The sequence below is a fragment of the Vespa mandarinia genome, chromosome 4 (assembly GCF_050613455.1).
Source record: "Vespa mandarinia isolate Hongniang chromosome 4, ASM5061345v1, whole genome shotgun sequence".
Classification (NCBI taxonomy): domain Eukaryota; kingdom Metazoa; phylum Arthropoda; class Insecta; order Hymenoptera; family Vespidae; genus Vespa; species Vespa mandarinia.
Genome location: NC_140813.1, coordinates 241061 through 250873, shown reverse-complemented (window position 1 = coordinate 250873; position 9813 = coordinate 241061). Strand labels below are relative to the sequence as shown.

The 9813-nt window shown below is 30.5% G+C and overlaps 4 protein-coding genes across 9 annotated transcripts; 1 reads left to right on the top strand and 3 right to left on the bottom strand.

The window, feature by feature from the left end:
* Positions 1 to 411: 411 nt before the first annotated feature.
* On the bottom strand, positions 412 to 3379 carry LOC118447198 (EF-hand domain-containing protein 1). The gene is made up of 5 exons (XM_035878817.2): positions 3245 to 3379; positions 3013 to 3149; positions 2557 to 2879; positions 1981 to 2429; positions 412 to 1909 (listed from the first exon to the last, which is right to left on the bottom strand). Exons 1-5 carry the CDS (start codon positions 3290 to 3292, stop codon positions 1121 to 1123), a joined length of 1746 nt encoding a protein of 581 aa, XP_035734710.1. The 5' UTR covers positions 3293 to 3379; the 3' UTR covers positions 412 to 1120.
* A 147-nt stretch (positions 3380 to 3526) lies between these two features.
* Positions 3527 to 6956, bottom strand: NaPi-III (Na[+]-dependent inorganic phosphate cotransporter type III). Of its 4 annotated transcripts, none has more exons than XM_085656298.1 (6): positions 6876 to 6956; positions 5338 to 6091; positions 4993 to 5199; positions 4700 to 4910; positions 3994 to 4625; positions 3527 to 3893 (listed from the first exon to the last, which is right to left on the bottom strand). In XM_085656298.1, exons 2-6 carry the CDS (start codon positions 5539 to 5541, stop codon positions 3663 to 3665), a joined length of 1485 nt encoding a protein of 494 aa, XP_085512424.1. In that variant the 5' UTR covers positions 5542 to 6091; positions 6876 to 6956; the 3' UTR covers positions 3527 to 3662. The 4 variants fall into 4 exon arrangements, with proteins under 4 accessions (XP_085512424.1, XP_085512423.1, XP_035734694.2 ...); XM_085656297.1 differs by lacking the exon at positions 6876 to 6956 and adding an exon at positions 6272 to 6849; XM_035878801.2 differs by lacking the exon at positions 6876 to 6956 and adding an exon at positions 6641 to 6849.
* A 371-nt stretch (positions 6957 to 7327) lies between these two features.
* LOC118447178 (cytochrome b-c1 complex subunit 7) lies at positions 7328 to 8482 on the bottom strand. Of its 2 annotated transcripts, none has more exons than XM_035878769.2 (4): positions 8322 to 8482; positions 8160 to 8210; positions 7820 to 7989; positions 7328 to 7613 (listed from the first exon to the last, which is right to left on the bottom strand). In XM_035878769.2, the coding sequence occupies exons 1-4, from the start codon at positions 8353 to 8355 to the stop codon at positions 7536 to 7538; spliced, it is 333 nt and encodes a 110-aa protein (XP_035734662.1). In that variant the 5' UTR covers positions 8356 to 8482; the 3' UTR covers positions 7328 to 7535. The 2 variants fall into 2 exon arrangements, with proteins under 2 accessions (XP_035734662.1, XP_085512428.1); XM_085656302.1 differs by having other exon boundaries at positions 8326 to 8446.
* A 55-nt stretch (positions 8483 to 8537) lies between these two features.
* Positions 8538 to 9805, top strand: Ufsp1 (UFM1 specific peptidase 1). 2 transcript variants are annotated; one of them, XM_035878763.2, is made up of 4 exons: positions 8538 to 8697; positions 8803 to 8965; positions 9098 to 9268; positions 9360 to 9805. In XM_035878763.2, exons 2-4 carry the CDS (start codon positions 8831 to 8833, stop codon positions 9702 to 9704), a joined length of 651 nt encoding a protein of 216 aa, XP_035734656.1. In that variant the 5' UTR covers positions 8538 to 8697; positions 8803 to 8830; the 3' UTR covers positions 9705 to 9805. The 2 variants fall into 2 exon arrangements, with proteins under 2 accessions (XP_035734656.1, XP_035734659.1); XM_035878766.2 differs by having other exon boundaries at positions 8545 to 8697; positions 8827 to 8965.
* Positions 9806 to 9813: the final 8 nt, after the last annotated feature.

Genomic DNA, 9813 nt, shown 5'->3' with positions numbered 1-9813 from the left:
ATTGTTAAATATGTTACTATAATTTCTCTTGTGGTATAGTATAATCTCTACAATGGATAAAAAAATATATCTTGCAAATTAGAATTATTTCTACAATGGAACAGATTTATTTTGCATTTTTCTATTAGGCTTAGATTATTATGTCTAGATCATCTTTATCTAAAACAATGCTTTTGATGAAAGTGCTGCGTATTTTAGAGAACAGTAATCTATATTATCTATCAATTTTACAATCTGCAAGTGCAAGTAGTAAATCAATATTTTAGGCAACTAATATATATATATATATATATATATATATATATATATATATTATATGTATATAAAATATATATATATATATAGTATATATATATATACACATATGTGTGTGTATATATACACACATACGCGCACGCGTGCACACACACACATACACACACACACACACAAACTTGCAATGTAAAAAAATATATTTAAAAAGGAAAGATTTCTTCCTATCTTTCGTTATAGCTTTACTTGTGGTTATTGGTTAATTAAAAACTGGCTAATTAAATTCTCGGTAATATCTGACGGTTGTCTAAAATAGTATCATTAGATTTCTGCTTCAGTTTATTTACGTCTAAACAACTTATATTACATCGTTGTAAGCTATTTCCCTTTACCAAACAATAACATTTGTATAGACTAAAGTGACTTTTATAATTCATAGTTTATGCAAAAGTGATAACACATTTGCAATAATCAATAATTATTATTTACCTTCTGCAATATATAAATACACACAGTATCAGTAATATTACGATCTTGAGTTGGATCCACTTGTTAATGTCAAAGAAATATTCCTTTTTAGTTTTTTTTTCTACTTTATACATTTTCAGAGAAAGTTATTAATATATTCTAAGGATCATGGGATTGTAGTAAGTTAAATAATTTTGATAATAATATTTAAATAGAGTGCATGAATGTTAGTTACATTTGTTGCTTAATTCTAAATATTTGATTCTGTTTTAGCATTGGCAAATACAAATTTCTCTGTATTCTCTGTGATAGATAAAAAAAGAAAACAAAAAAAATAGAAATATTTAATGAATTTGTTATAACTAAATTAAGGCAGTGACGGAAGATCTCATTTTGTGTTTTACAAAATTTCTTTTATTGTTCCTTCAACATCCTGACAAATTTGAGAATTTGTAGGAACTTCATTCTCCATTTCTTTTTCTCCAAAGATGTCCGCGTCGTGTTGTCTCTGTTGTATTTTCTTTGTTTCTATCATTATATCATTTTGAAGTAGTTGTTGCTGTGCAAAATAATTGCGCATATTATCACGTATCTGCTGACAAAACTTTTCAGGATTTGCCTCCATATAACGATATACAAATAGATCAGCGCCGTTTATAGTAAAGTAATGATTAAAAATATTAATTTGGGCTCCAATAAAAAAGTCTTGAGGCGTGTAATATAATGGATTATCTCTATCAGTCCCAGGTTTTGTAACGAGCATTGCTTTCAAGAAGCACCCTTCGCGACGACCAGAATTGCGCTTTTCGAGCTCTTGTATCAGCACGGTACCTTCGCTTAAATTGTATTCTAAAATGAAATCACGATCTTGATCTTCAGGATGTACGTTATCCATCTTCATGGAATAACGTAATTTTCGAGGGAAATTAGATAATTGTCGTATAACATCCTTTTTAGGTGGTTTAACTCTAAAGGATAAACAGCTAGCGTATGTGTCCTCGGGGGTTCCAAATTTGATATGCGGAGGTACTTTAAATTCAGACAATAGCTTTATCCGATCATTAGGTGAATCAATAGGAATATTGTTGGGCTGAATTATCCTCAGTACTTCCGAATAATATTTTCTGGTAAAAAGGTCACAATCGTATAAAAGAAATTGTCTCCCAAATATATATACAGTCTCACCTATCTAATATATAAGAAGGATATCGATTCAATTTAAATCATTATGCTTTAAAGAATGTAAAATTACTTGTTTACCTTGAAATCCTTTGGCGTATAATACTCTATTATCTCAGGATCACCGTATTCCATATATATCCCTGGATAGGACGATGGAAGGTATTTCCAATTTTTTGGTACTTTTACTTTTTTTAAAAGCATTGTTACAGGATCCTTGCCATCGTTCTGTTTATGAACCTCGCGTATAGCTATGGTATCGTCCATCAAGAAATACATTATTTGATAAAAATCGTCATTCCATTTGGCGTTGAATGATAAAATCATTCTATCATATTCTAAAAAACGTCGCCTTGTATCATCGGGCATTCGAGTAACACATGTCGTAGCTTTAACTTTCATTTTACGATCTTCTATGTACGGATCTATGGGCGTGTCTTCTTTATCTCCCACATCTATACCCTGACTACTCAAAAATTCTCTCGTAAATAGATCACAATCAATAATATGATAAACTATCCCGTGGATGCCTGTAAATAACGTAAAAGTGTAATTATAAAGGTATAAAGAAGTGTATATCAGTCCAAAAATGATAAACTATAATACTGTCGATCGAATATTAATTTAAGAAAATTCATTAAAATGGTTTAGACTTACATATATCTTTACCAACATTAAGATCTTTCCAGTGGAAATAATCGCCATTGATGGTCTTCGCAACTCTATTACGCTTCACAAGTTTACCTTGCGAAAAGCCAGCATTTTCTATAGAAGGCTCCGTTACGCATAAAGTATCGTCCTCTAAGAAATATATAATGTATACATGACGTATACGAAAATGTTCGTTAGGAGAATGAAAAACTCCTTGACGAAAAAAAGCCTTAAAACGAAGACACTTTTGCGCGAACAATGCGTAATGTGGTACAAACTGTTGATATCCGTAATCACGTACGCGACCATACGTTAACGATGGATCGTATCTAAGTTTAATATATCAATCATAATAATTGAATTAATGATAAGAAGTTAATTAAACTTACGGCAGACTTTGTATTTTTTCCTAAGAATTGGTAAAGCTTGAAATTTCTTGATGATGATCTTCTAATAACTTACTGTATGGGATCTTTCTCCTCCATATAGGCAAGAGATGCAACATCGATAGGTCTTCCTCCAATACCGAATTTACTATCACTTAACACTCGAAAACCATTTGAAAAGTCAAATCTGTGCTTGAGCCTGTAATCTTGTATCTTTAGGAATATTAAACACATCATTATATTGTTGTATTAGAAAATAACGATTGCGCCTCGTCACATTTAGCAAAAGAAAATTTGGAGAAACTTACACTTGGATCACGAAAACTATAGCCGGGTATGAGAGGTAAGCCTTCCATATTAAAAATTAAAAATATATACGAAGATAAAAAGACGACCGAAGATTACTGTTACTATTTTATGTAATAGAACTTCTTTAATACTGGAGAAATTCACTTTTCTAAAGAGATGCCTATATATATATATATATACACGTATATGTTGCTATAACAACGCGATTTTCTATCGATCTAATAATAACAACTTTGATTTTCGCGATTCGATAATGCATAATCGCATTTTATTTTTTATAATCACATTTCTGTAGGTTGTGAATAATTTAGACTCAGAGAAATGGTGTTCAATTATTTATTTCTGCATGATTTATTCACAGCAGTTTTATTATTGAATGGCTTCCCTAAATCATCTGAAATTATTCAAATAATAAAATCATAAAGTAAGAACTTCTTTAAAAATAGCCATACAGCCTGCAGATAGGCAACCAGCCACTGGTACAGTTATCAACCATGCAAAAGCAATATTTCTGAACAATTTCCAAGAAACACCCTCACCACCACGCGATGCCCATCCAACACATACCACCGATCCTACTTTGCAATGAGTCGTTGACACAGGTAAACCAGCCTTACTTGCCAACAAAACTGTCACTGCGGCTCCTACCTAAAATATCGAAAATATAAATACTATACGTTTTTACGTGATACATTCCCAAATATATATAAGTTATATTAATTGTAACAAAAGCTTATCAATTATTTACCTCTATAGTGAAGCCTGTAGTGGGTGTTATACGTGCTAAATCTTGTCCTAATGTACGAATTACTCTACGTCCCCATATCCATAAGCCAGCAGAGATACCTAATCCACCATAAAGTAGTATTAATATTGGTGTATCAGCTTCTTGTTTTGCAGAACCTTCTGCATATATTGACCATAATGCTATGAGAGGACCAATAGCATTGCTAACATCATTACCACCATGTGCGAAACTACCAAAACCAGCTGTTAATACTTGTAGAAATGAAAATAACTTTGACACTTCTGGTTGTTCTTCGTCTTTCTTATCGTTCTCTGCTTGACTTTCTTCGGCATTAGAACCACCTACTATTAAAAGTGGACTAGCACTACTATTACCGCGTAACTTTGGTGCAGCAACTTCTTTTGTGTCGCTATTACTACTACATGGATTTTCCGAAATTATAGACATAGCTGTTGTTTCTCTTTTATCGCACGTACACAAGGCCGTCTTTTTTTCACCACCAGGGCCAGATAAAATTATCCTTTTTCTTTGCCACGGTACAACAAATAAATAAACAATAATTCCTGAAAATAATCCTAAAGTCAATGCAGCCGTCAAGCTACCCCACCATGGCATTCTGTCCAACATCAACACTGTGTGGAATAAAAAAATATTATTGTTTCTTCCTGTAATATCATGTAAATATAGGTAAAATATAATCACACACATTTAGGTCCATCATGTGCAACTGACATGACATTGACAGCGATAGTGAGGCCATATGCTAAAGGAAGTATACGAAGTCCCTGTTCAAAAGGTTTGCTAGACCTTAATACAAATTTTCTTATGAGCCAGAAGATAACAGCGGATACGATTCCGCTGAGTAAGGGGCTTGCAAACCAGGATGCTGCTATATTTATTAGGGCAATCCATTTTACCTGTAAATTTTAATACAATTATTAACTATTAATTATTATCAATAAATCATTTATTATTAAATAAATTTAAAGTGTTACAGACCCCTGCTGTACCCCTGCAAACAAGAGAAAATCCTACGGTAGCTCCAACAATGGAATGTGTACCAGAAATTGGAAGTCGTAATGCCGTTGCAAGCAATAACCAGATTCCAGATCCAGCTAGACTAGAAAGTGCTCCTATCATTAATTCTTTTTCATGGTTTTCGTATAATGTGACATCTAGTATACCCTTACGCATTGTATCAGAGACCTAACAATAGAAAAACGATAAGCAAATTTGTTGGGAAATTAAATATTTACTATGCATAATCACTGGATCTCTCCTTTTCTCTCTCTCTCTCTCTCTCTCTCTCTCTCTCTCTCTCTCTCTCACACTATTAGAGTATACCTTATATCCTATCAGTACAGCACCAGCAATTTCGAAGAAAGTTGCCAAGATGCAAGCTTGAAAAATTGTAAGGACCCCGGCACCCACGCTTGTCCCAAAACTGTTTGCAACATCATTGGCACCTATGCCAAATGCTAGGGCAAATGCTACTATGAACCCAACTATTAGTATCCAAATGAGATTTTCATCATATGGTATGCTCATATTTATGTTATTAATAAACAGTGCTATTTGAGCTTTGACAGTGCGATGAGTATTTTTTTTTTGGCGTTATATATGTCTGTCTTAAAGTTAATAGGCGCAATCAACTTGTTTTCCTTAATATTTGCATAACAATAGATATCAAATGAACAAACATATATCAAGAAAAAGCTCTTCAATAGTAATTCAAATTCATTGAAGAGTATTATATATTAGTATATGTAAATATTAATCACCAGAATATATATCTTTGTATATACACTTAAGTGTATATTTATATTTTTTATTTTGTTTCTAACACAATCAATTATGTGTTTATATTTTTGTACATACAACAGAGGTAGTATTTCGATACAGCACCTGTTTTACCTAACGGCATGACTTTATTGCTCGTTAGCCTATAATTGTTTAAGCAATAAAATTATTGATGTTTAATAACCCTTATATATTTGCCAGTTTTGCTTGGGTCACAATTATAATGTTCAGTTTTGGAATTATTCTTTGTCAGCATCTTCCTTTCACAAATGCATGCCAGTTTTTGCAGTGACCACATCTGAAAAAGAGATGTTCAGAAGAATTATATAATATTAAACATTTATTTGCAATAAAATTTCAAACGTTATATTAAAAATATTTTTTAAAACAATATTATGTTTACACCTCAATTTGCAACTTTAATTGATCTCATAGAAATGTTCTACAAGCAAAATTGTAATTTTGTCAAATTTCTTACAGAAGTAAAGTATAGATTGGAAGATTCCTTTTTGCACTTTGCACTTCTTATTTTTTACTCTCCTACATCGCGATCAATTTTCGTGTTTCCGATTAATAAATCGATAAAAAAGAAAATATAAGTAAAGAATATTTTACTTTAAAAGAAAAAGTAAGTTGTTTCAAGAAAAATCATTGGATGTAATGTCAGAAAAATTGGAATTGGTTACGTCTTAATGATAATCAAATAGCGAGAACGGAACAAGTTCGTTGACGGCAAAGATTTCGAAGGTTTTTAGTCGATAACGCGTGTCTGTCCTTTTACAGATCTTGTCTCTCCGTTGCCATCATGTTTTCTATTGCCCTTCGAACGTCTATCTAAATCTCCTACCTTTTATAACTGAGCACTTTTTGTAAAGCAATACGATTCGATGCGATCATTAGTGGTCGTTGTCAACGTGATATCTTGTCAATATTTCAATTTAAATTAATAAAATGCGAAAGATATCGCGAATAAAAATGCTCGTCAAATTCGCGAACCAATATATAAGTCTTTCACAACCGGAGATACTTGTGCCGCATCCCCCTCAAAGGGAGAGGGAATGAGATATTGATCCAGTATTTACCCACGAAACTCCTTTATAGACGTTATAGATTGATTTATTTTACTAACATTTTATAAATATTACATCTTATTTATATGCTTTTATATTTTTATTTTGCTTCGTCATTTTTCTATTTTACCGTTACTCTGACATCTCATCGATTTGTCTATGATTTATACGCGCTAGGAAATGACTCGTTTAAGGTTGCATAAAGGATGTTAAATACGTTAAATATACCGGTATGCGAAGCATAATTGTCGTTAACCGTTATAAATACAGCAAAGATCTTTATTAATCTAAACGTTTTCATAACAATCTTACAATTACTTTCATTATGTCGAAATTATATGAAATAATTTATGTTTACTTTTATGTATCTTGATAAATTGAATCGTGCGCGTGCGATACATAGATATGTATATACACAAATAATGGGGAACAAAGGAATTTTTCATTTTATATAAAAGACGTGGTTAATAATTTGTATAGAAACGAAACAAATTGTTTATTTTAATAAACAGATAAAAAAAATTATATAGATATACTATATTTCATTTAATATATTTATATATAATTTATACATTATTTATAAGTTTTATAAACACATTCTTCATGTTAAATGACACAAGTATCAATGTGCTATAAAGTATAGAACTAATTGCTAATAGATTTAATCAAGTTTTATTCAAGATTCCATCTCTCTTTTTCTTCTCGTTCTTTAACAACTTCATCTACTAATGGGGTAAGATATAATACATCCTGTAAAAATAATAACAAATTAAGTAACAACAATAAAATATGTTTACTATAAATCTTATTTAGAGAGAAGAAATTTTATAATACAATAATTATGTAACACCACACAACTCATATATGTTAAACATACAAATGACTCGGTAGAGTTGGCAAAAATAAATCATTTTTAATAATTTTTTTTACAATATTTAACAGATTAAAACATGTACCTCTTCGAATTTAGTCCATTGTTCTTTAGGTAGAATTCTTTTCTGAGTATCCAACTGAAGGGCTCTTACTAAGCGAAAATTGCGTTCATCTCTTATATGTAGTGGAAGTCTTCTTAATGCTTCTTGTACATCCGGATCCAGTTCGCTACGTACATCATCACGCATTAATCCTATAATTGATTAAATATTGTTTTAGACACATCTATGACCCATGTACATATATGTGTATGTATCTATGCAAATATATATATATATATATATGTATATATACATACATATATACATACATACATCCATATATACATATATATCGATTAATACATCGATTAACATTTTTTACCGTATTTATTAAAACCAGATACATTATACATCCATTTTTGTAGCGATGGTGCTAAAACAGATGACAGGGTGCATGTTATTATATAATCTTTTCTTTTCCAAAAAGAAATAACAGTATTTATAATTTCAATGTTCCTAAGAAAAGAAAAGCATGATTACTTACTTACTACGTATTTTTTAAGTAAGCTAATTATCATTTTTGTACGTTTAAAGTCGTAAAATCTGATCTGCGATAACAATACTTTTTCAAAGGAAAACAGAACTATTGAACCAGCTTAAAATAGACTTGACATCGATCGAAGCGCCACTTCGTGCTATATTTTCAAAGTTTTAATGTTTACATCCATAGACCTTATTAGTCTTAGATGGATTATTCCTATACATTTTTACTCACGTATTTTGGATGACGTTATCTCTGCTTGAGCATTTGTAAATGCATCCTAAGTATCCATCTATTCCGTATTCGTAACAGTTTATTGTCATTTTGAGTTCATTTAAGAATTCCGGAGGAAAATCGAAAACGACGACTTTGAGGAAATGTATGTAATTCATAACAAATTGGTATAATTATTCTATTTTAATACTCCTATTTTAATTATATTCATTATACAAGTACTTCGTTATTGTATATATGTAACAAATAGTAACCACGTGGTTTGTTATATCAGAAGGATGATTGTTGATTATTCTACTAATTTGTTAAAAAATATCCATGAAAGCCTTCCTACTTTCGGTACAGGCAAGAGTACGATTATACGAGGAATTTATGAATATTGGCATTATGGTTGTGATGGTTTTAATGATAGGGTAGATAATCTTATATATATATATATATATGTATATATATACATATATATATATGATATAATCGAAACGCAATCACATAAATTATAATATGTACAAAGAATAATATGTGTGTCTGAAGAATTTTTTATTTAGGGATGGGGTTGTGGATATAGAACATTGCAAACCATTTGTTCATGGATTATAATTAATAAGAATTTACAAGAAAAAGTTCCAAGTATACGAAAAATTCAAGAAACGCTTGTTACATTGGAGGATAAAGAGAAACCATTTATCGGGTCAAAAGATTGGATAGGATGCTTCGAAGTGAGTCTTCTATTAAAGATATAATATTTTTTTTACAAAATTTAGATATTTCTCTAATAAGAAATTAATTTACTAGTTATTCGACTTATAGGTATGTCTTATTCTGGATAATTTATATAACGTAAATAGTAAAATTGTTCACATTAGAAGTGGTCGAGAATTGTCAAAATATTTGCATGTCATTAGACAACATTTCGAAGAATTTGGATGTCCAATTATGATGGGAGGAGATCAAGATTGTTCTAGTAAATGTATCATTGGTATACATATTGGATTGAAAGAAGTCTATTTGTTAATCGTTGATCCGCACTTTATAGGTAAAGCCAAAAGCATAGAAGAATTAAAAAGTAATCAATGGGTAAGATGGCAAAGTATTAGAGACTTTGTTTACAGTTCCTTTTATAATCTTTGTTTACCACAAATTAAAATAACTTGATATACACATTTTTTTTATTTTTTTCTTTATTCTTATTGTATATACTTTATAGGATTAATCATTATTGCAATAATTGATAAACAACATCTATTTTATGGATTATAGAATA

What these genes read in the sequence shown, in the direction of transcription:
- LOC118447198 (XM_035878817.2), bottom strand. Translation starts at nt 3,292, where the DNA reads ATGGAAGGCTTACCTCTCATACCCGGCTATAGTTTTCGTGATCCAAGT. An exon ending in GAGGAGAAAGATCCCATACA is followed by an intron (nt 2,880 to 3,012) that starts GTAAGTTATTAG and finishes TATTAAACTTAG; the next exon opens with ATACGATCCATCGTTAACGT. An exon ending in ATACGCCAAAGGATTTCAAG is followed by an intron (nt 1,910 to 1,980) that starts GTAAACAAGTAA and finishes CTTATATATTAG; the next exon opens with ATAGGTGAGACTGTATATAT.
- NaPi-III (XM_085656298.1), bottom strand. Translation starts at nt 5,541, where the DNA reads ATGAGCATACCATATGATGAAAATCTCATTTGGATACTAATAGTTGGG. An exon ending in TTTGCAGGGGTACAGCAGGG is followed by an intron (nt 4,911 to 4,992) that starts GTCTGTAACACT and finishes TAAAATTTACAG; the next exon opens with GTAAAATGGATTGCCCTAAT. An exon ending in CTACAGGCTTCACTATAGAG is followed by an intron (nt 3,894 to 3,993) that starts GTAAATAATTGA and finishes TCGATATTTTAG; the next exon opens with GTAGGAGCCGCAGTGACAGT.
- LOC118447178 (XM_035878769.2), bottom strand. Translation starts at nt 8,355, where the DNA reads ATGATAATTAGCTTACTTAAAAAATACGTAGTAA. An exon ending in ATCTGGTTTTAATAAATACG is followed by an intron (nt 7,990 to 8,159) that starts GTAAAAAATGTT and finishes AATCAATTATAG; the next exon opens with GATTAATGCGTGATGATGTA. An exon ending in AATGGACTAAATTCGAAGAG is followed by an intron (nt 7,614 to 7,819) that starts GTACATGTTTTA and finishes TTATTTTTACAG; the next exon opens with GATGTATTATATCTTACCCC.
- Ufsp1 (XM_035878763.2), top strand. Translation starts at nt 8,831, where the DNA reads ATGATTGTTGATTATTCTACTAATTTGTTAAAAAATATCCATGAAAGC. An exon ending in GTGATGGTTTTAATGATAGG is followed by an intron (nt 8,966 to 9,097) that starts GTAGATAATCTT and finishes TTTTTTATTTAG; the next exon opens with GGATGGGGTTGTGGATATAG. An exon ending in ATTGGATAGGATGCTTCGAA is followed by an intron (nt 9,269 to 9,359) that starts GTGAGTCTTCTA and finishes TTCGACTTATAG; the next exon opens with GTATGTCTTATTCTGGATAA.